Source organism: Aricia agestis, chromosome Z (genome assembly GCF_905147365.1).
Source record: "Aricia agestis chromosome Z, ilAriAges1.1, whole genome shotgun sequence".
Classification (NCBI taxonomy): Eukaryota; Metazoa; Arthropoda; class Insecta; order Lepidoptera; family Lycaenidae; genus Aricia; species Aricia agestis.
Window position 1 is genome coordinate 3567887 of NC_056428.1, and position 26465 is coordinate 3594351.

Below are 26465 nucleotides of genomic sequence, written 5' to 3' on the forward strand. Positions count from 1 at the left end.
ATCCACGTTAGCCAGTAGATGGCGCTGCTCCCTCAACCCCTCAGATTATGACGTATTAGGTAGAATTAATATTGAAAATAAAAAGGAATAGCATTACAAGTAAAATTATCTTGCTAAAACTAAAATAAATGCTTATAGCAATGACACTTAGTCATATATAGAAATAGGTTTATCAATTTACTTCATCAACAAAATCAGCTAACATGTCGTCAACTGAAATACCCTCATTTTTGTCCTTCATATTTATAGAATCCACACTAGCAATTCCATTTACTAAAACAGGTTTTTTATCTCCCATGTCACAACCATTTTCAACAATATCCACAGTGATTGTTCCATTCACTTTCGACTCTGGTACATCATCAATACTACTCGATACTTTATCACACGCATCTTGGGATGATTTTATCACTTGTCCACAAGTTATTTGTATGTCATCTGTTTCGTTAGTACTGGGAAGATTGTCACCATCTTCTTTCTCTAGTACTGTGACCGTTTCTGTTCCCGTGTTTGGATAGTCGTAGCTTACCTCCATAGAAAGGGGTCTTTCCTCATCATCGAATGTATCATTTGAAACGTTAAAAGCTTGTGTTGCAGCTTCATGTATTGCATTACCTTTCTGTGACAAGTTTCCATTTGTTTCAGACACTATTTTGTTATTTATATCAAGTGAAGATGAATTAACATCATCATTATGTAAAGTTTGATTTTCTGGTGTTATAGAAATTTGTGTTGCATGAGTGTCGATTTCATTTTGTGACGTGGAATCAACATTGTCATTTGAATTATTTTCTACAATTTTACCTACCATTATTTCTTCTTCAATATTGTTTTCTACAGTCTTGTTCACAACTGTTTCTTCTATGTTATCTGTCTTTTCACTTTCTTCAGCAGTTATTTCTACCTCCTGAACATCGTCATCTGATTCATCACTGACGACTACAGAACTACTTGATCCACTACTGATACTTATATTGTCTTGTACTTCTAGTCGTGGTTTCTTAGGCGATGGCTCATCGGGAACTATTACATCATAGTCAAGTTGCGTCACTCTAAAACAAAAAAGGGGTTAACTAAATGGTTAACAATGTCTTGTCTTCAAAAATATATTTATACGAGTACTTACACATTATAAAGTAAATTATTGTTGTGACATAGGCTTTTATTATATTCTCAGCTTCAAAAGAATTAATTTACTTTACAAGAATAACATGTGCTTTACATACCCTGAGTAGTTAAGTCGCAAAAAGCTTAAAAAAAACTTTACAAAATTACGCTAGTAATAAATACATTGACTAACCTGTCTTTGCCCAAAAGAGCTTCTAAGGCGGCTCTATTCTTCTCCGAAACCTTCTTTCTCTTGCTACTTCCATTCTGTTCTGATATGGGCGTTTCTAAGTTATAATTGAGTGACGGTGGCGAACAGTGTAAGTGCAGCCTTATGTCCAATATCGCTTGTGAGCAGAACTTTGATATCTGTAAGACGAGAAGTATACTTTATGTTTTTTTTTATATTATTGTAGATAAGACATAATATTGAGGCACGAAGTGTCCCACTTTAAAGTATTTTAAAATGTAATTACTAATCCATACTAATATTATAAATGCGAAAGTGTGTCTGTCTGTCTGTCTGTCTGTTACCTTTTCACGCCCAAACCAGGGTCTGAAATTTGGTACGGAGATACTTTGAGTACCGGGAAAGGACATAGGATACTTTTTATCCCGGAAAAATGTACGGTTCCCGCGCAATAAACTAACTTTGGCGCAACGGAGTTGCGAGCGTCATCTAGTTTAAAATAACTTACCTCTTCATTTCTATTCAATAGTACACTATAAAGATGAAGACAGTACTGAGTAGGCGGCGGTACGCCAAATGGTGTCGTCTTTCTGGAAGCTTCTAACACACTGAGAAGGGCCAACAATTGCTCGCTCTTGTACGAATCGGCGTTGAAACACTCGCGGACTAAGCGCTCTTGATAAATCTGTAAATAGAAAACATAATTAATATAAAGTGAGGCCACAACTCAAAAATCAACTATATAATACATCAGTATATAACCTAATGATATCATTTATAATCACAGTACACATTTTTTTAATATGAGGCCTTTAAAATTTTTAAACCATTTTGGGAATCCTAAATAGTTTTTTTATTTCCGAATAAAGTAATTCTTTCTGGAAAGTCTATGATGCTTATTATCGGTTTGCGAACTGCGCGGCGTAAGAAACTCTCACGAGGCCACGTTTAGCAAGAAAGTTAAAACAATGTAATGTATATTTTACCTTATGTGTTGTGGGTTTGAGGAATCTACCACAAACTGTGAGGAATATCTCTGCACAGTTCAAAGCCGCCATTGCCACTTCATTGCTCACTGTTTTGTTTCTGTAAAGAAACGTAACGTAACTTTAATTTGGCGTGTATTCAGTATTCATACTAATATTATAATTATTATAAAGTGTTTCACTGTTAGGGCTTGTCCACATCTCCACGTCACGACGTCATCAACGTAGAACGGTGCGGTAACGTGGCACGGTACGTTGACGTGACGTGCACGTAAACGTAACGTAAAATGCACATCACGATATAACAACATTGTACGTCGCCATGCCTTGTAAAACTGCTGTATTGTATTCTGCTTTTGCTATTGTTAAAAACGGAGAAAGAGAGTAAAAAAGACATGCATTTTACGTTACGTTAACATGGCACGGTACCGCACCGTTCCACGTTGACGACGTCGTCACGTGGAGATGTGGACAGCCTCTGCCTGTGTGTCGTCGCTCTAAGCACTGGACCAATTTTGGTGAAATATAATATGGACTTTATTTGAATTTTGAACCCTGGGATACTGATAGCATATTTTTTTTCCCGAAAAATTTACGATTCCCTCGCGAATTAAGACTCGCCAAACTTGTATTACTACAGGCAATAGCTTGTGTTGAATATATTTGTAACTCACGAGTGTATTTTATTTTTCTCCCCTGGCATGTGCACTGCAATAGAACTCTCTTTCAGCATCGCATTCGCTTGTTTCCGCCGCGCCTTTTTACTCATATGTTTCACTGGGGCGGGACCAATCTGAAAACAAATTTTCACACAGAGTTACTCGTAAAATACTTTTTATACGAACAAGAAAGTGGGAGCTATGCATATATTTATTAAAAGAATAATGTTAAAACTGGTACATACACACAAAACAACAAAATAAATAATTATAATTTAACAATATAAATATTTATATTCTATTTGTCTGTGATGTGACATTTTTAATATATGTAATACTAGCTATTTGACCGAGCTTTGCTCGGTATTCGATTAAACACGAATAAAATCATTTTCTAAAAATGATTCCTAGCTAGATCGATTTAGCGCCCCGAAACCCCCTATATACTAAATTTCATGAAAATCGTTGGAGCCGATTCCGAGATTCCAATTATATATATTATACAAGAATTGCTCGTTTAAAGATATAAGATTTAAAATCATAGACAAAGGCAAGCACACCTTTTATTTGCTGTGTGCACTTCCATCAGTAAGGGGAATAAAAGTAAACTTACAGTTAGCTGCACAGTTTTAGTAGCGGGTGTGATATCGTCGAGTATGTGAGCGGTCAGCTGCTCCAGCCACGAGTCCCCGCACTTGTGACACCGCAGCACCGACAGCCAGCGCCGGAGCGAGCGGTACGCGTGACAGCGTACACAACTGAAATATAGTAAGGTTAAAAAATATAAGCATAACTAGAACGCCAAGTCTACTAAGGATAAATGTGCGCTAAATCGGGAAAATTACTTCTTAGAGGCCTTCCACATTCTGCTACATTCCCACATTCTTTGTGCAGCTTAGCATGACTACATTAGAAAGGGGAAAGAATGGACATACTGACAGATTTTAGTGACAAAATGGCAAATTTTCTTTATATATGTCACTTTGTCTATTCTTCTGTAGAAAGAAACTCTTTCTATGGTAACCATGCTAAGCCTGCAGGAGTGGGAAAGTAAAGTTATTTAAAAAACATTTAACAGGCATTGTGATGACCCCTCCAAATGATCTTGACATGTGATCACATCCTATTTATTCATGAGGTGTCTTATCAGTTATTACAGACACTTATGCTCCCTTTTATCAGCATATTGCTAAGCTCATTACTTTAATGTATCTTTTTTGCTGCATTAATTGGGATTTTGGTTATAGTTAATTAATCTTCCTACCTTGCTTCTTCACTGGGATTGTCGCTGCTCCATCTCAAAGTCTGCATCACAAATCTTACTATCAATGGCGAGTATGGTAATAGGTTGGATCCCAGGCTGAAAAATATTATTTTATAAAATTTTGCTGTTACAAAGAACACACAAATTTTTATAAAACACAAATATCAACAATTTATAGTTACTATTGCTAATGCATGGGAATCTGAGGTGTTATGTATTTCTTAATATTATACAACAATATACATACATCATATCAATTGAATGAAAATAAAATAGAGCTTTAAAGTACATACATAAAATATCTTATCCCGTTTACTTCTCTGTGCTGAATTTCGAATTACTCTACGAGGACAATTTATATTTGCCTCCTCATTTTTTTGCTTAGCATAGATTGGTACATGTGTAATTTCTTACCATATAACTAAAGCATCTAGAGTCCTTAGCGCTTCAACTTTAATGTCAGCTAGCTGTTGGTTTATTTCTGCTCCACTGGTCACACTTTGCGATCTTAATGCCAAGTCCAAAATTATTTGGGGCTCTATAGGTTTTGCCACTGGGTATATTTCGCTGTAACAATTTGATACATATTATTTTTCTTCTTAAGTCTTACAAAGAAAATATTTTAACAATGCAGAAGCTTTACAATACTAAAATAATAATTGTTACATTGTTTAAGGCACTGGAGAGACAAGGACAAAACAGTATTGATTATTGTCAATATTATTTTTAACAAGTAAAATAAATAAATGTTTTGTGTAAGTACAGAAAGAGAAAAGACACTACAGAAACCTAGCCCAATACAACAACTTAAGAGGATACACCAGGGGCTAGAGAAATGAAAAAAAAAGTACGTGTAATATCTATAGCTGTCTCCCTTACCCCAAGCCTATACCGCAGAACGCGATAGAGATAACTGCAGAAAATCCAGAAAATCAACGATTCGTTGTCCCCTGATTCCTTCTCCAAAACTTAACCGATTTAAGTACTTTTTTCATTAAATATTAAAAAAAGGCTTGAACTGTGTTCCTATGTTTTGTTTTTTTTTTTTTGTATAATCTAGCCAAATCTGTTTTCTGGACGTTTGAACACAGCGGAAAATCAGGCCATTTTTTTGGGTTTTTGAACGTTCATATCTTATTTAATAATTAAATTATGAAAAAAAAGAAAACATAGGGACATTGTATTAGTGGCCGTAGATATTCAGGAAAAAAATTATAACTATACTAGCATTATCCAGGGAAGAAACAGGGGACAACGTTTGTATGGAAAAAAGGGCGGTGTGGACTCCTCTTAATACAATAACATAACATGGCAATAAGATATAGCGTCGCGGTTGTGTATTCCGCGTATCCCGTGGTTCTGCCTAAAGCGGAAGAGCAGGAGGACCGTTAGCGTTTTAGTGGCTATGCCCGGGCGCGGCCTTCACCGCCCCCAGAGAGTCCCACATACCCCGGTGGCCCTCCCCAAACCGCCGGGGATGCGTAAATGCATTTCCCTAACGAAAAAAAAAGGGATGGCGAACCAATGGCCCGCATGCCACATAAGATAAAATATTGAAAATGCTACTGATCACAAAAGTTAATAAGGTAAGGTTTGCCATCCCTGGGCTATATAGTCTAAGCGTTAAGTTGAGAATGGCGAAATATAGAGATTAGGGTTGTTGAGGAAGTGATTATGAGGAAGAGGAGGAGGAAGAGAAATTTTCACGCGCAAATTTAGAGGATGCGGATGAGGAAGAGGATATTTTTTGAGGAAGAGGATGCGGATGAGGAAGCGGAAGAGGAAGCGGATGAGGAAGAGGATGATAGGAAATTATAAATACTAGCGGACTGCGGACCCAACCCAAAAGTCTTTGTCCTGTTTGTACATAACTAGGTACATACATTACACAAAAATTTATTAAAAGGGCATTTTCCAGTGGACCAAACTATGAATCTAAACCATTCTCAAAACACACACAATAAAGAATCATCAAAATCGGTCCAGCAATTTAGCAGGAGTTCAGTAACACACAATGGCTTTATACAGCCGTAGTGAGACCGATTACTACATATGGCTGCGTAGTGTGGCAAAAAAGGCTGAACAAGTAAACTGTCGCAAAAATCTGAACAGCGTCCTGAGACTGGCATGCCTAATAATCACGGGTGCGCTTTCGTCAACACCCACCGCTTCCCTCGATGCCCTGATCAACCTAACTCCGCTTCCTCTGCTTGTTCAGGTGGAGGCCAGAAAGGCGGCTCTCAGGGCCAGGACGGCGGGCAGGACGAATTAGGCCTCCGCCCCATTTGGCAGCTGGAACAGTCTCTTCGTGAATCACCCATCATGGACATGTCATCAGATGCCATGATCAAGGTGCATAGCTTTTCGAAGCAATATCAGGTTCTTATACCTGCCAGGGAGGACTGGGAAGGAATAATCCTAATTGATGTTCGCTCTAGCGATATAGTTTGGTTCACGGATGGATCAAGGAAAGAACCGTGCGGGAGCCGGATTCTACGGGGACAAGCCACCAAGAGGCAAACATGCCAGTTTGCGACCGTGTTTCAGGCTGAGGTCTTCGCAATCATCGGTTACTTACTAGAAAGCCTAGAGATGGCACTAGTTAACAAAAATATTTTTATCCTTTCTGATAGTCAAGCTGCACTTAAAGCACTGACTGCTGCAGAAGTTTCGTCGAAATTGGTTCTGGAATGCATTGAGACGTTTAACATGCTAGGAATGGACAACAAAATACACCTAGTATGGGTCCCGGGCCACAGTAACGTCCCCGGCAACGAAACCGCAGACGAACTGGCTAGGCTTGGGGCCGAGAGTCTCATATATGGCCCAGAACCGGTCTGCGGAATATCTCCCAGTACTACAAAGCAAGTGCTCGAGGAATGGGCTCGCGAACTAGGCAGAAAGCAATGGGGTGAGACCCCTGCCCCCGTAGACGCTCACGCTAGCGTTAGCGTTGCTTTGCCACTTGTCTACAGGCCCTGGCCTTGAACACTCCAAGGCATAAATTCCTGGCTTTAACAAGAAACTGTCAGAAATAGTGCTTACCATGGGTAGGAATCAATTAAGAATTCTTACCAGAAGCCTAACTGGGCACTGCAAGCTCAATAAGCACCTTAACATAGGTGTTAGTAGCTTAACGACTTGCAGATTCTGCGAGGAGGAGGATGAGACACCTATACACCTTCTCCTTGACTGTCCTGCTCTACTACAGAGCAGGGACATGCACCTTGGTCGCTACGAATACTCATCCACAGAGAAAAATCGTGGCACCAACCCTAACCACATCGTTCAATTTATGAGCAGCATTGGGTTGGGGACGGTACTCTAATGCGAAGGAGTCACAATAGATGACCTGCCTTCAGCAATTAAAAAAAACATACACAACACACGCACACAAAAAAAGATGAGTGAATGATACAATTCTCTGGCTCTGGCGTGTGCATTGCCATGATTGGATACGCGACGCGCATGCGCAGTGAAATTCCTCATAAATTCCTCTTAAATTTTGAGGAAGCGATAGCGGAAGAGGATTTTTTTATTTTTATTTATGAGGATGCGGTAACGGTTGAGGAACCCAAAATATTGCGGAACTTCCTCATTATGAGGAAGCGGAAGAGGAATCCCCAGCAACCCTAATAGAGATAAGGGTCATAAAAATACGTGCGATAGCTCATTAGATTCGGGAAGACGTCTAGAAAAATGTATCGGATGCGTGTATTAGCACACAAAAAATTGCAAAAGTTATAAGCAAATTAGGTTGCCAAAAAATGGTATTACGTTTTTCGTTAAAAACTCCGAAACTATTAACATTTAAGAAGTTTAAAAAAAAGATTCTTAAAGAGGAGGAAATTTCTATAAGAAAACTCCCAGCTCTCGGAATTCTATCTCTATTATTTATAATTCAAATTTAACGCTGAAAGTAAGCCTCCGCGCGGCATTTTTAGGTAGCGCGCGGCTTCAAAACCGAGCACGTCACACTGAAGACGACTTTTTAAATATTAATTTAGTATATATATATATATATATATATATATATATATATATATATATATATATATATATATATATATATATATATATATATATATATATATATATATATAAATATATATATATATATATATATATATATATATATATATATATATATATATATATATATATATATATATATATATATATATATATATATATATATATATATATATATATATATATATATATATATATATATATATATATTTTTTTTTTTTTTTTTTTTCACTAAACTAAATCTAGTGAAATGTCAGAAAAGCGGATACTGCCGAATAAAAATCGAGCTACGCATTTCTCTCGCTCGCTCTAATACCCTATCACTATCTTATGGGGGCGACTAACCCTAAATTGACGATTTTATAATTCACTAGCTGTTGCCCGCGACTTCGTCCGCGTGGACTTCAGTTTATAGCGCGCGATGTCAACAAAATTGGTGTCAAAAGCTTTTATAAAAAAACCCTGGTACCCCTTAAATCAATACAGCTGTGCAGTGTGCACACACATTTTGTTGACACCGCGCGCTATAAATTAAAGTCCACGCGGACGAAGTCGCGGGCAACAGCTAGTTATGAATAAAAACAATAATATATAATAAAGTAGGTATGATTAGTTCTGTTACAATAATGAAGTAAAAAATAAAACGCCATCTGTTTTCATATATTAGAATTAAAATGTTGATTGCATTGATATATTTTCTGGATGGCATATAGGCCAACACGGTACACTCGAACTCCTTAGAAATGCAGTAGGAGTTTTATAAGATAAGATAGATTGATTATTATTATACCAAGTGATAATATTATTAAACATAATATTCTAACGTATTAAAAACTATAAACAAAAACATAATAACTAATAAGTATGATTAGTTCTATGTTACAATGAAGTAAAACGCCATCTGTTGAATCGTATTAGAACTAAAATGTTCATTGCATCGATCTATTTCTGGATTTTTTATAATATTATACATAAAATATTTTAATACACATCCAAGACCCAGGAACATTGAAAACTTTTTGTTCCGCCTGCGGGACTCGAACCCAGGACCCCCGGGATGAGCGCTGGCCACGCGCAATGCGAATTAATTTTCATCGATATTTTCATGGAAATAAGATATTTTCCCACATCAAAATGTGGCCTATGTCCTTTCTCAGACTCTAGAATAACTGTGTACAAAATTTCATTGCAATCGGTTCAGTAGTTTTGGCGTGAAAGCGAGACAGACAGACAGACAGACAGAGATACTTTCGCATTTATAATATTAGTATAGATTTTATACTTCAAAATAAGCCCCGAATTGTTTCATTTTGTAGACATAGATACTACATTATATTTCCGAGAACCAGACCTAGCTCTATAAAACTCAAAGGCGACTGACTGATTGACATAGTGCACAGACATCAACGCACAGCCCAAACCACTTGACGGATCGGGCTGAAATTTGACATGCAGGTAGATGTTATGACGAAGGCATCCGCTAAGAAAGGATTTTGATAAATCCCAACCCCAAGGGGTTAAAATAGGGGATGAAAGTTTGTATGTTATAATACTTCTTAACGCGAGCGAAGCCGCGGGCAAAAGCTCGTCTTAAATAATTTTCGTAAAAATTTTTCACTTCGTGGAGCCCTTGATCAGGCCTGTCCCACTCGCGACTTTAGGTATCGAACTGTAAATACCCCTTTAAAGGGGCAGATCACAAGGGACTCACAAGCGAGCGGTGACGCGCGCGCAAGATTTTTTCGTCGCATATATCTACGTACTGATTTAACCACTGTGACAGAATCATTATTAATCTGATAAATATGAACAATTAAAAAAAGTTCAAGAAATATTTCAATAAAGTAATTTAAGACTTTAAAATACAAAAAAAAAAAAGATAAAAAAATACACAAACATAGCAAATAAACCAATTTGTTACAAACAAACCGCATACGCATGTTTAAGTTGTAAAAATTCCTGACCAGCTCCTACACTATAATCAAATATAAAACTATTATAAAATATACGTTGGGTTATTCAAATTTGATTATTACCATAAAAAAGTTTGCTATTAGTAGCTTTAGTAATTAAAAGAAGATTATTTTATTTTCTAAAAGGTGACAATCTTGATTTCGTCAGAAAGGGTACCTCTTACGCGATAGAAAGAAAGCGCACATGTAGGCAAATATAATTGTAGACACCTAGCACTGCGCGGTCGGAATTTGAACTTTATAGTATCGCAGCAAGAGTTGTTATTTTTTTAATCGGGTTTCACGAGTTGGACTTCTGTTGGTACTACTAATATAGTTATATTCTGTGCCTTGATATAAACATACTTAACAAGATCACGCCATAAAAGTTTAAAAGAATTTAATACTTTGTTTATAATAATTTTTTAACTTGAACAAAAAACTAGAAATCCAAGTAATATTGTCAAAAAAAATTTGATTCATTTATAATCACGTAATTGTTTCGACATGTATTAACTAAAAAAAAAATCCGCCATTAGCTGATAAAAAAATTATAAACCAATAGACTATTTCAATGCTTTTAAAAAATATTTTTTCTTACCTTTATTCTCTTGAAAATATTATGATTTTTAGAAACAATTTTTTTCTTAATAACAATATTTTATTGTTTATAATCGGTTTTTTTATTTCATTTGTTTAAATTATTAGTTTAGAAAAAAAATTTTCTTAAACATCATGATTGATCGTCCTCAATATGGTTACAAAGGCTGCGTTCCAGATGACGTTAATTTTGACCAAAACGCTCAAAACGTCCCCTTCTGCCGTTCCATTAGACGACCGCGGTCGTTTTGATCGCAGCTATGACGTCACTCATGACGTCATCATTTTCGCTCAAAACGACCCTCGACGAAGATGGGTCAAAGTGGGCGTTCTAGTTATTTTTTTAAATTTTAATGTAATATATCGCGAAAGCCATGTTCGGAAAGTTTTGAAGAGAGAGTAGAGACAAAAAAGCTTCATATTAATTTATTACAAATAATATTTTAATTGAAATACATATTATATTAAATAACATTTAATAAAATATTTTGATTGGAAAAGAAATTGTTTTAAATGAAAGGTCAAATGATTTCTTATAAAATTTATTACTAATTTTCATTTCTCCTGTACCTGTTGACTTACTCGTACTTGACTTAGCATTACGCGGTATTGTTACCTAACGTTTATGTGACAATAGTCAATATTCAAAGTATTTGGTTTTTTTATTAAAATATGATTCAATGTGGAAACTGAAATAAAATAAAAGTTTAACTATATAAAAAAAATATGATTACTTCAGTAAAAAAAAAAATGTAATACTAAAAACGAAACAAATATTATATTATGTATTTTATTTGTAAAATAAATGTAACTAAGTATAAACAATTACTTTTATTTACGATTTGAAGAAAAGGATGAATATCCAAGTTCTGTTCAATGTAAGTACTTATGTATAAAAAAACTTATAGTTCTTTTTTTAAACTTTTCTCAAAACGCTCCATAATCCGTTCCACTTGGGTTTGTATCACTGACGCTCACATGCTAGTGGAACGGGAAAAACTACGGTCTTGACCGTGAGCGTTTTTAACGTCATCTGGAACGCGGGGTATAAACAAACATTTTTTTTATCAACAATTTCACTGTTTATTAACTTAAATAATTTTTATTTAAGATTTTATTGAAAGTACAATGAGGACGGAAGTTCGAAAAAATTTCGCTAGTTAACATTTGTCTAATTTGTTGAAAAATTAACTTGAAGTTAAATTTCCAACGGGAGCAAATTTTTTGAAGTATTCGGAATACACCTTAAGTTTTTGAAATTTTTAAATTAATATTTAATACCTTTAAAAAAATTATCAGTGTTACGTGCTCGGTTTTGAAGCCGCGCGCAGGTAGGTGAAACTTTCGAACAAAAAAAAATTGGGTTCCAAATTTAAACGTAGCACCTAAAGTAAGTTGGATAATCTGTACAATTTTTAAGCAAGATCGACTGTGATTGGTTGATAAAAAAGACGAAGAAGAAGTTTAAAATTCAAAGTTCGATTTTCAGTTTGTGAAAATTATTTTGTAGCAACTCTTTCAAAAATTGTAAATTAGTGGATTAATTATTGAAAAACGAAAGGTAAGCCCACGGACGTAAAAAAAATACGGACGGATCGCCATTAAGAAATGAGTGAAGCACCCTTAATAAGCCCAGGCGATCATATGTACACATCTTGCACAAACACTAGCACTGTAATAAGCCGATCGTACCGCCATTACGCAATTAGACTGCATCGCGGTGACACATCTTTGTCATTCATAAATAAAAATAAATATGCCATCTTGTGTTGTAAAATGGTGCAAGAACAATACAACTTTACACAAAAAACATCAAGGAATAATATTTCATAGGTAAGATAACATATTTTTAAAGTATTTTGATAAAATAATGTAAATATTAATTCAACTTCAACAGGTCAGTAATGTCCATAACAAAGTGGGGAAATTTTCCCCAAACCGGGGAAAATTTTAAATTATTTTTAAATAATCAAATAATTAATTTTATTGTCTTTTATTAGTGTCATGTAAGTATTTAGCATACTATTGACCAGTAATTAGGCAGGAATACAATAATAGGGGTGTAGACAGTAAACGAAATCTAATACAAATTATTGTTTTTTTGAGAGTTTGTATTATAGAATTACCGAAAATGGACATATTTTACTTAATAACTTTATAATATTTTTTATATTTAATAAGTGATTTTTTTTATTGAAATAAGAGTGTATTTATTTTTATACATATTTTTAGGTGTAACAAAATACTTATGTACTATCAGAGAAGTTGATTCCTATGCAAATCGGGGACATAAGTAGTTTGGTTGCGTTACGTTAAACCCAGCCGACAGATCACAATTAACATTGAATTGACATAAGTATTCGACCAAATAACGTTGGTCTGTCAGTTGCATAGGAATCAACTTCCTTGATGGTACATCTGTAAAATAAATATATTTCCTAAAAATAGTCTACACCCCTATTAATTTCTTAATTTACAAAAGTGGATATAACTGTTGTTTGACGACCTCTGTGGCTCAGTGGGTGGGCTGTCAGTGTTTCAAGCCGGGGGTCGCGGGTTCGAATCCTGCCGACGGAACAAAAAGTTTTCAAAGTTCCTGGGTCATGGGTGTGTATTAAATATGTGTATCATATAATAAAAATCTTAAATATATGTATAGTAGGTATAACAGTATTAAATATATTTCCGTTGTCTGGTACCCGTAACACAAGTCCTTCAGGTACTTAGCACGGGGTCAGACTGACGTGGTGTGAAGCGTCCATAGATAAAATTGTTGTCTTAGATTTCCTTCAGTAGTAGGGGAGGGAAGGTGCTATTGGTGTAGTCACTCGAGCGTCATTGAGACCTAGTAGGAATGAAAATATTGAATGGACCTCTAGACCAGGAATAAATTTAACACCATGTTATGTGATTTGATTTGACGTTAGCGCATGGTAGAACTCTCGATAGCTCTAACAGGCCGTTAACTGATTTAACAAGCCATTATTTATTTAAAATTACTTGATTGTTTGATGAAACGGGTTATGGGACTTAAGTATCTTATATCTTTTCGTATACAGGTTTCTTATATAGGTTTCGGGGGCGATAAATCTGTCTAGCTAGGAATTATTTTTAGAAAATGTCATTTTATTCGTGTTTTATCGAATACCGAGCAAAGCTCGGTCAAATAGCTAGTAATAATTTTATTATTGTAAATGTTTGTACATAATCATTATTACTAATAATGTTATGTAAATAATATACTTCTCTGTACGTAACATGTGTTTTTTTTTCTATCTATAGTGTCATAAAAATAATATTTTCATTATGACATCTTTAACAACCGCTTACATTTCTGAAGCAAAAAAAACATAAAAATATGTTTAAGTATAAAAAATACATTTAACTTGTCTGAGTTTACAAAATTTAAAAGTAGGGAAATTTATGATTTATATGGCAACCCTCATATCACGCACACGTCCTACAACACGGGCGGCCATAACTAGGCTTCACTCGTGATTAGAGAAGGTTACGTCCGTACTTTTTTTACGTCTGTGGGTAAGCCATTGTAGAATATAAATATAACCGTAAATTGATAAATTGAAGCAAAACATAACTATGTCATACTGTGTTATAATACAAAGTATGTCATAGTGATTATTTCCATATTTGTATAATAATTTACAACTTAAACTTTATTAATATGAAAAAGATAGATTATTATTTCATGGAAAATATTATAATGTATCAGTATGTATGCAGTTAATTTCGAAAATATTGAAATGTGTCTATTGATTTATTGTAGTAATTAATTGCACGTTAAGGTTAATGGTTATTAACTATAATAATTTATGTATGGAAATGAAGTAAATAAAAAACTTTTCATTAATTTCAGATTTTTAGGTCCCTGTACTAGTTTGCAACATTTTAGTCTGCAGGCAATGGTTGTTAAGGAGATTTTAGGAGGAGGAGAAGGAAGGTATAGGATTATGAGAGGTGCGGCCACTAAGGGAAAATCCTCTATCAAGTGAGGTGATATACAGCTGGCCTGAGCCCACGCGATAGATTTCAGCTGTCGTATGTACAGGATGTAACAAAACAAATCAATAATACTTATGTGTGTATGTAATAAAGATGCGCGTCCACTGGTTCGGAATCGAAGCGTACGCAGCGGACGGATTTGTTGCCTAAACCTTGTGGATTAAATCTGTTTTATTGTTTTGTGTTTATTTAGCTATGTACAATAATTTTTATTGAAATAAAACATTTATTTGAGCTCATTTCTTTTTTTTTTAATTTTTGGTATGTTTAGAGTGGAAGGTTTTGCACTTAATTTTTTTTTTTTTAAATTAAAAAAAAATAATAAATGTTAATTTTTTTTCTTCTAAGTCCGACCTCTTGTTACGTAGTATATGCCATTCTCTTTGCCTCGCGCGCTACATAAAAATGCCGCGCGGAGGCTTACTTTCAGCGTTAAATTAGAATTATAAATAACTAGCTGTTGCCCGCGACTTCGTCCGCGTTAGTATAATAGATCACGTCCCAAATATTATTTATTGTACAAAAATATTCAATGTACAGAATTGACTTTCCTACGATTTTATTATATGTAGATTTTCCGCGCGGCTTCGCTTGCGTAATTTAGGAATTTCACGCGACCGTACATTTTTCCGCAAAAAATAGCCTATGTCCCTTAACGTGGTCTATTCTTCATGTTTGCAAAATAACATAAAAATTGCTCCAGTAGTTCTTAAGAATATAAAGATAATAAGCAATTTCATATAATTTCCCCCGTTTTTCCCACATTTTCCTCTATTTGTTCGCTCCTATTAGTCTTAGAATAATAAAATATAGTTAATGGCCTTTCTCGATAAATAGGCTATCTAACACTGAAAGAATTTTCAGTGTTAGATAGCCTAAGAAGCTATCGAGCGTTCCACCATACGCTAATGTCATGTCAAAGCACCTAACACGGTGTTAAATTTAACTCCTGCTGTGGAGGTCCGTTAAATATTTAACAGGCTGTTATATGAGTCAAAATAACAACTTTCAAAGACAATAATATGCAATATCAATAAAAGAATCTGTTTTGACTTTTGAGTCTTTCCGCCATGTTTCCGCTACGTCCTTAATATTAATTATTTTCATAGTTATGAATAATTATTTATTTTCACTTTGTCAAAAATTCAGCCCTCGGATTTTCCTTGACATTGCAAATATACTAACTTGCATCAAAATTACCAAACCGAAATATGCAAATAAAAGTTTGTATTATGATTCATGTTTTCAGCTTTGACAGATAATAATTATTAACCTGGTAAATTAAGAAGAACTTTTATAGCGTAACAAATGTATGCCATCAATGATATTTTAATTTGGTCGCATTATCTACTATTATACTACTATGGAAGAAAGTGACACATTGCAGCAAACATGTCGTATTAATCTTGTACATTGCAATTTCGTCGCCTTATTCTTCTATTAATTCGTAAGAATGAACGAATTGATAGTTGTTCACTCGTTGTTCACTTAACATTGCATTTACTAATCCGCTGTTAAATTTTTACTGTGGGACATAAGTATTTTAACAATCTGTTTAATTTCCCAAGGTCCGTTAAGTAATGCCTTGTTAGGATTTAACAAACAGAGGTTGGTGAAATTGGGTCTTAGCGTGATAAAATATAGCCTACAACCTTCCTCGATCAATGGGCTATCTAATACTGAAAGAATTTTTCAAATCGGACCAGTAGTTCCTGAGATTAGCGCGTTCAAATAAGCCCTTTCAAATAATTTCCCCCCGTTTTTTCCACATTTTCCTCTATTTCTTCGCTTTTATTAGTCTTAGCATGATAAAATATAGCCTATAGCCTTCCTCATTAAATGGGCTATCTGATACTGAAAGAATTTTTCAAATCGGACCAGTAGTTCCTGAGATTAGCGCGTTCAAACAAACAAACTATCAAATTCTGCAGAATTATAATATTAGTATAGACTAGCTGTTGCCCGCGACTTCGTCCGCGTTAGCATAGTAGATCACATCCCTAATAATTATTTATTGTACAAAAATATTCAATATACAGACTGTATATTGAATATTTTTGTACATATACTGACTTTCCTACGATTTTTTATATATTATAGATGATCCGCGAGGCTTCGCTTGCGTAATTTAGGAATTTCACGCAACCGTACATTTTGCAGCAAATAATAGCCTATGTCCCTTCACGTGGTCTATTCTTCATGTTTGCCAAATAACATAAAAATTGCTCCAGTTGTTCATAATATCATAAGCAATTCCACATAATTTCCCCCGTTTTTTTCCACATTTTCATCTATTTCTTCGCTCCTATTAGTCTTAGCGTGATAAAATATAGCCTATAGCCTTCCTCGATAAATGGGCTATCTAACAGTAAAATAATTTTTCAAATCGGACCAGTAGTTCCTGAGATTAGCGCGTTCAAACAAACAAACAAACAAACTCTTCCCAATTATAATATTAGTATAGATAATAGAGATAGAATTCCGAGAGCTGGGAGTTTTCTTATGGAAATTTCCTCCTTTTTAAGAATCTTTTTTTTAAACTTCTTAAATGTTAATAGATTCGGAGTTTTTAACAAAAAACGTAATACAATTTTTTTGGCAACCTAATTTGCTTATAACGTTTGCAATTTTTTGTGTGCTAATACACGCTTCCGATACATGTTTCTAGACGTTAGGCTGCGTCCCCATCAGACACGGTGCCGGCGCCGCGCCATGTCTGATGGGGACGCAGCAGTAGACGTCTTCCCGAATCTAATGACCTATCGCACGTATTTTTAAGACCCTTATCTCTATATTTCGCCATTCTCAACTTATCGCTTAGACTTTACTTGACCTATATTCAATTTCATTGAACAAATACATATTTCTAGTAGAACTTGGCCTAGGAAACCGTATTTCACCCTTATCATCAAATAAAAGCTTATGATTGAAAAATAAAGTCGATTTGAAAATATGATTTTATGAAAATAGGATTTGTATTGACGAAAACGCTTTTGCGGTACTTCCGAATTGGATGTGACGTCATTCTATTCGTAATTTAATATCTTTTTTTTATCGCTATCGTTTTATGTAAGTTTATTTGTCTAGAAAGATTTGTAAAATATATTTTCTTGAATATTTCAAATAAAACATCAGTTTTATAAATTATCTCCATTTATTGTAGACGGGAAATGAAATGGCCAAAACTTTTCTCCAAAAGTTTTCAACATTACAAATGATTTCTAATTTCTTATTTAATTCATTTATAATTTTTGGGCACTTTTAGACGCGTACATTTAGCATACAAAAAAATCTATACTAATATTATAAATGCGAAAGTATCTCTGTCTGTCTCGCTTTCACGCCAAAACTACTGAACCGATTGCAATGAAATTTTGTACACAGTTATTCTAGAGTCTGAGAAAGGACATAGGCTACATTTTGATGTGGGAAAATATCTTATTTCCATGAAAATATCGATGAAAATGAATTCGCATTGCGCGTGGCCAGCGCTCATCCCGGGGTCCTGGGTTCGAGTCCCGCAGGCGGAACAAAAAGTTTTCAATGTTCCTGGGTCTTGGATGTATATTAAAATAAAATTTCAAAAATCTTAAACATATTTTATGTATAATATTATAAAAAATCCAGAAATATATCGATGCAATGAACATTTTAGTTCTAATATGATTCAACAGATGGCGTTTTATTTTTTACTTCATTGTAACATAGAACTAATCATACTTATTAGTTATTATGTTTTTGTTTATAGTTTTTAATACGTTAGAATATTATGTTTAATAATATTATCACTTGGTATAATAATAATCAATCTATCTTATCTTATAGAACTCCTACTGCATTTCTAAGGAGTTCGAGTGTACCGTGTTGGCCTATATTCCATTCAGAAAATATATCAATGCAATCAACATTTTAATTCTAATATATGAAAACAGTATTATACGTGGGAGAGCCATCCTTCGGCACGAATGGGCCGGCTCGACCGGAGAAATACCACGTTCTCACAGAAAACCGGCGTGAAACAGCGCTTGCGCTGTGTTTCGCCGAGTGAGTGAGTTTACCGGAGGCCCAATCCCCTACCCTATACCCTTCAGGGCCGTAGCTAGGGGGGGGCATAGTGGGGCAATGCCCTACCTTAAAATCACAATGCCCTACCTTAAAAATACCAATAATCGGCCAAGTGCGAGTCGGACCCGAGCACGAAGGGTTATACCGCGCACGTACCGTTATAGAGCAAAAATAGTATGGGACCTACCTACCTACTTAACCCTTAATTTTTTTTTAACTTTTATTATTATTTATTAAATTACATATATTATTAAGGCCTTTGTGAAAATTTCAAGTGCCTACCTGTTGTCATCATTGATAGTTAAGCAAAAAATGATAGAAAATCACGTTTGTTGTATGGGAGCCCTCCTTAAATATTTAATTTATTTTGTTTTTAGTATTTGTTGTTATAGCGGCAACAGAAATACATAATCTGTGAAAATTTCATTTCTCTAGCTATTACCGTTCTTGAGTTACAGCCTGGAAACAGACGGACAGACGGACAGACATCGAAGTCTCAGTAATAGGGTCCCGTTTTTACCCTTTGGGTACGGAACCCTAAAAAGGAAGACCTAAAGGACTTGCATTACAGGTATTAGACAACAGAAATATACTTTATTCTTATATAAACTATACATTATATAGTTAAGATTTTTATTATACCTTTAAAAACTTTTTGTTCTGTTGGCAGGATTCGAACCCGCGTCCCCCGGATTAAGCTGCCACACGCCCAACCATTGGGCCACAGAAGTCATCGATAATAATTCTTTGTTCTGTGTATAGATGGCATTTGAATCACGATTACATGAAGCGATGCGTCCATTTAATTATAATCTTAATGAAAAAAAAAAGATGTAGTACTGCAGTGTGCGAGTCCACGTTTTCAACTTTAACTGCAATTAATAGGCCTCAAAGACTGTCAATGGGTCACGAAAGAATGGCTGGTATGGTATTTCTGGCCTTTGAAAAAAAAAGAACAAAAAAAGTTGATCTGAACGGAGTTCTTCGCATTTTTAATAATATGGCGAATCGTAGAATTCAGCTGTTTTAAATATTTTATGTTATTTTATTATTAATTATTATTTTAATAAGTTTGCAGAAACAATAATAATCTAAATATATTTTTAGTCGTATCTATTGACTCGTATCACCCAACCCAACAATTAATTATTATTTCCTCACTCTCACTCACACGTGGATCGCTACATCCAGAAGTTTAACCATATTGTTCGCTTGTTCTTTTTTTAAGTATCTAAGAATAACTATTGAATGAATTGAATACATCATTGACCTAGAGATAATTCAAAACAACAAATACTTACTAAAAACAAAATAAAATCTTTATTTAAGGATTCGTGTTTTTTGGCCTTTTTTGCTGCATATTGATATTAATGGCAACAGTAGGCACTGGACATTTTTGCGAAATCACTTAATTAATTAATAATACAATTAAAATAACATTTATATTTAAAGGGGGCTCAATTACAAAAAACACAATTTTGGCCTATTTTTTATCTATAACGGTACGAAACCCTTCATGCACGAATCCGACTCGCACTTGACCGATTTTTTTTGCTTCTGCCCTACCTGTAACCGACGCTGCCCTACCTCAAATTTGACTCTAGCTACAGCCCTGATACCCTTCCCTACTCTCCCCTATTCCCATCCCATCCCTACCCTCCCCTATTACCCTATTCCCTCTTAAAAGGACGGCAACGCACCTGTAGCTCTTCTGATGCTGCGAGTGTCCATGGGCAACGGAAGTTGCTTTACATCAGGTGACCCGTTTGCTCGTTTGCCCCCCTTATTTCATTAAAAAAAAAAAAAAAAAAAAAAACAGATGTAGTTTTATTTTTTACTTCATTATTGTAACAAAACTAATCATACTTACTTTATTATATATTATTGTTTTTATTCATAACTAGCTGTTGCCCGCGACTTCGTCCGCGTGGACTTTAGTTTATAGCGCGCGGTGTCAACAAAATTTGTGTCAAATTTAAAAACTTTTTAAAACCCTGGTAAGTGGTACCCCTCTTAGGGCCGCGCTACACCGGAATGGCAGCGCTGAAAGTGCTCGCCTCGCCGCTGCCATTCCGGTGTAGAGCGGCCCTTAATTAATCAAAATACCCAAAAACAGCTGTGCAGTGTGCACATAATCTATACTACTATTATAAATGAAAAAGTATCTCTGTCTGTCTGTCTCGCTTTCACGCCAAACGCCAAAACTACCGAACCGATTGTAATGAAATTTTGTATACAGATAGTCTAAAGCCTGAGAAAGGACATAGGCTACTTTTTTACTGGAAAAAAGGGTTGTAAGGGTCGTAAATTTGTTTAAAAAAATCATAATAGATGGCGCCGTGCGTCTTCTACATCGCGCTGACGCTTGCTCAAAAGTCTACCTATAAGAGGTGGTATCATCTTACATTTAAGTCTAGATTTTTTTCGATTGTTATATCTATTCTACGGTATTAAATAACTCAGTACTTTATCTGTGCAGGCAGTGACGTAACCTTAAGACCAAATTTCACCAACGACTGTTAAAGTTAATGCTCTAATTAGTATCGTATTAGCTGTTTCGTTTTTCATATGAATGAAAGAGAAGACAGGACATTTTAACAAGTTGTTAACACTAACAGATGTTGGTGAAATTGGGGCTAAACCTATCAATGATAAATAGTTTATGGGTAAAGTTGTGTAATTGGGGGGCTAAATAAGCTTTAAAATTTGGCATAAAATATAAAGTTTAATATAAAAAATGAAGTACTTATTGTGTGCACACTGCACAGCTGTATTGATTTAAGGGGTACCAGGGTTTTTTTATAAAAGCTTTTGACACCAATTTTGTTGACATCGCGCGCTATAAACTGAAGTCCACGCGGACGAAGTCGCGGGCAACAGCTAGTGTTCAATAAAGAGAGCTTAAAATACAAAACGTATGACGTCACACTATGGTGGACAGTGTTTTCAGCGCCATTTATAAGGCATATTTTTCAATTAACATTTTTATGGGTTTCTACTGTGTAAAATATTAGTTTTTTTTGTAATAATGAATGATTATGAAGCGATTAGCATGAAGAAAAAAATAAGGTCAAGTAGCCTATTAATATGATACTTACACTAGCATAGCTTGAATGAATACAAGTATATTTTTAAGTCTTGTCAACAATAGAGGCTTTCTGTTAACATTGTTTGGCACTTTTGTAATATTATCCAACACACTTGAAAAAGGAGTACTCGAACTTGGAGTTTTATCCTGAAAGATGATTGAAAATCAGGATGTGCTATGTCACTATAGTGAATAATATTATCTTTATGGTAACCGTAATATATTCTTCCTCAAGTCAACCTGTCCCTTTCATACACACATAAAATTGAGTGTGTGGAAATGGGACACAAATTACACAATATACTGGGCTGATTTTCAATTTACATACCTCAGAAATTCCTTTATACATATCAACTGCATTTTTAAATAAAGCATCTATTAATGTATGTGCTGCTTTACATAGTGAATTAATTTGGTATCTCCAGCTTGTTTTCGCTGTGGCTCCTTTGTCTTGAGGCTGTCTCACCTGTGAAAAAATATTGTTTTGTAAAGTGTAAACCTTTTAGCCCAACTTGCACTATCCAGACTAAAGTTAACCTTAGTTAAATATTGTATGGTCTTTGTAAATTAGAAAACATAAGGTATGAAAGAGACAACATGATATTTAACCCAGGATTAACTTTAACCTAGGTTTACTCAATAGTGCGTTCAATAAATACAAAATACCTGTTGTACAGCATGTGCACACTTAGCAGCTTCAATAACTTGAAAATAGTCATTTGTATTCAAGTAACCACTGACATATACTTCTATATTATTCCTATGTGATACACAATACTTTGGGAACCTGAAATTTCAGCAGACAATGACATTTTGTAAAAGATATTTAGTCACATATGAATTTATTCAGTGGCAAAAAAAAAACAGCAGCAAAATTGTTTTTTTAATGAACAGATTTTTTTTAAATTATGTAATTACTGCTTTGCACATAATTAAGGCTGCCATCACCTAAATTGTCGTCGCCGGTCAAGCACGACAAAAATCACCTCTAAAAGTATTTACAATTACGTGTAGGGCGATTCCATTATTGCGGGTGCAACATTTTGACGCACTTAAAGCGTCCTACTGACAAAATAAAACATATTTATAAATAAATTAACTTTTGAAGGGATACATTTTAACTAGTTCAATCATAAATTGTAAATGAAAACTAAAATTAAATCTAAGAAAAGCCACAAAACATGTTTGAAGTACTATCGCGGGTGCAACTAAATTGGTCCTCTATTAAGAACTTGGACGAGTACATTTGAGAATACTGCTAATTGTGGAACTTTTAGTTATTTATTAACCCATATTTCAAAAGTGTATAAGACAAAGAAATGATTTAACTAGATACAATTAATTTAAGTAATAAGTACTAGGAATTATTAACAATTTTCACGATCGCGGGTGCAACATCAGAATATCGCGGGCGCAACGAGTCTAAAGACATTGAATTTATTCATAAGTCTGCCACTAATTTCTACATTTTTGATATGCAATACATAATATTATTAGTAAATTGTAATAATACTATTTAAAATTTTATTATTTTTTAATTATCAGTCATTTATCGATCTGAAAAAAGAAATCATCTAAATCACTAAAAACAATTAAATAATGTAACTTAAGCAAATCGCGGGCCAGCAAAGCAAAACCACTTTAAATGTTCTGTTTTATTATTAAAAATAATAAAATAGTTTGTTCCAATGATTAATTCTAATTTCCCTCACATTTCTCCTTACTTTCACAAAGTTTTAAATTATTAACAACATATTTTAGCAAGAAAACTAATCTTTTGTACCTTTTTTATCGCGGGTGCAACTATGGCAATTTTCCTTTAATAATGTTTGAAAACTATTTCAAAATTGTTGTTTTTTTTTGCACCGAAATAGAAACTTATATTATACAGTCAATATTATGTAATGAAATTCAACTTCGAGATAGTGATTTAGAGTAAAAATGATCATGTGTGGCATAAGCAGTTTTTCTCGCGCCGTTAGATGATATCACTTCAAAATGCTCTAAATCATTCAAATTACAATTTTTACTCATAAAAGTTCTTTTGCTAGTAAATATACACCTTTTTATTTATAATTAAATAAGAAAATGTAACAAATGCTATACTTTCAAAATTCGTGTTGAGGGTCGTCTCAAGCGAAATCGCCCTGTAGCCAAATTTTGTTAAAAAATCTCTCTTTTCCAACAAGAATTGGTAAAAATCTGATTAACTCAAGTTCTTGACATCATACTTGATTCTGGTCAGAGAAGAAACCGTGTGTATGCTTATCTTTTGTTTATTGCTGCATGTGTCATGAACTCACATGCAGCAATGCTGACTAAAAAGTTGGATTTCTCTCAACAAAAGTGTCCGAATTTCACCCGGACACTGTTTAAAAACCCGGCCAGACAGTCCTCGGTTGGCCCTTAAAACTAGGACAAATCTGGGGAAATCCGAATGGATACACATAAGTCTATATATATAAAAATGGATTTAAAATTGTGTTAGTAATGCTAAAACTCGAAAACGGCTGAACAGATTGGGCTAATTTTAGTCTCAAAATATTCATATAAGTCCAGGGAAGGTTTTAAAGTGAGACGAAGTTCACCGGGACCACCAGGTGTGTATAGAATTTATGTTTTTCTCTGTATAGAAAGTATCTACTATCTTAATTGGATTTTGGAACTAGTATGGCACTATTAGTATTGAATCATGGTTCAATTCAGCCCAGGAGTCAGTCTCTAGCTCCTGCTGCTGTATCAATATTAACTAACAGATACATACCGGCAAATTACATGTTCGAGTGCACGTAACCACGCATTTGTTTCCACTTCTTTGTGTTTAGATAAGTGTTGAAAGAATGATGTTACAGCTTCCTTTACTCCTTCACTGTTGTTAGGATCCACATCATACACCTTCTTTAATATAGGACCTGCAATTTCCAATTATATTCTCAAGAATTGAATGCAAATGACTGAAACTCGGAATACGCAACTACGTAGAACGTTACTTACACATTTTATTGCTTCACGATATGGCAGTACTACAAAGTTGTATCTAGAAATTCAAGCGAAAGTTATTTTATTCTTTTATCCAAAAAAAGTATTCATATTAGTAGAAACTAGAAACACACGTGTTTCAATAATGGTTTCAATCGTAAATAAAACGCATGAAATTCGCAGGCCGCAGGGACCAAAAAGAATGTCATATACTACCACAGATTACTAGTATATATTTGTATACTAGTAACAAGAGGTCGGACTTAGAAGAAAAAAAATTAACATTTATAATTTTTTTTTATTGAAACTGAAGTTAAAATTTTTAAGTGCAAAACCTTCCACTCTAAACATACCAAAAATTAAAAAAAAAAGAAATGAGCTCTAATGTTTTATTTCAATAAAAAATATTGTACATAGCTAAATAAACACAAAACAATAAAACAGATTTAATCCACGAGGTTTAGGCAACAAATCCGTCCGCTGCTTACGCTCCGATTCCGATCCAGTGGACGCGCATCTTTATACATACACACATAAGTATTATTACTTTGTTTTGTTACACCCTGTACATACGACAGCTGAAATATATCACGTGGGCTCAGGCCAGCTGTATACCACCTCACTTGATCAGAGGATTTTCCCTTAGTGGCCGCAACTCTCATAATCCCATACCTTCCTTCTCCTCCTCCTTAAATCTTCCTAACAACCATTGCCTGCAGACTAAAATGTTGCAAACTAGTACAGGGACCTAAAAATCTGAAATTAATGAAAAGTTTTTCATTTACTACATTTCCATACATAAATTATTATAGTTCATAACCTTAACGTGCAATTAATTACTACAATAAATCAATAGACACATTTCAACATCTTCGAAATTAACTGCATACATACTGATACATTATAATATTTTCCATTAAATAATAATCTATCTTTTTCGTATTATTATAGTTTAAGTTGTAAATTATTATACAAATATGCAAATAATCACTATGACATACTTTGTATTAGAACACGGTATGACATCGGTAGTTATGTTTTGCTTCAATTTATCAATTTACGGTTATATTTACATTTTACAATGGCTTACCTTTTTATTCAATAATTAATCCACTAATTTACAATTTTTGAAAGAGTTGCTACAAAATAATTTTCACTAACTGAAAATCGAATTTTGAGTTTTCACAGATTATCCAACTTAATTTAGTTGCTACGTTTAAATTTGGAACCCAATTTTTTTTTGTTCGAAAGTTTCACCCACCTGGCAGGGACCTTTATATGCCAATGTCACGTTAATGACCACAGATTACTAGTATATATTTGATTAATGACAAATATATACTAGTAATCTGTGCGTTAATGTCACAAAGGCTGCGCCCCAGAAGACGTTAAAGCGACCCGCACACAGGAGCGATAATACCGTACCGCTCGGTAAAATCGCGCGATATATGTTTTCAGTACATTTTGTATGGGGACGCTCATGTATTTACACACTGCTGCGGTAATAACGCCGCGATTAATGT

At 34.4% G+C, this 26465-nt stretch overlaps 1 protein-coding gene across 1 annotated transcript; it reads right to left on the bottom strand.

Moving 5' to 3' along the window:
• Positions 1-40: 40 nt before the first annotated feature.
• On the bottom strand, positions 41-25084 carry LOC121739084. Its single transcript, XM_042131403.1, has 13 exons — positions 24958-25084; positions 24728-24875; positions 22630-22750; positions 22292-22429; positions 21974-22110; positions 4621-4773; positions 4207-4302; positions 3556-3700; positions 2958-3076; positions 2284-2383; positions 1806-1982; positions 1301-1476; positions 41-1052 (listed from the first exon to the last, which is right to left on the bottom strand). The coding sequence occupies exons 1-13, from the start codon at positions 24959-24961 to the stop codon at positions 173-175; spliced, it is 2394 nt and encodes a 797-aa protein (XP_041987337.1). The 5' UTR covers positions 24962-25084; the 3' UTR covers positions 41-172.
• Positions 25085-26465: the final 1381 nt, after the last annotated feature.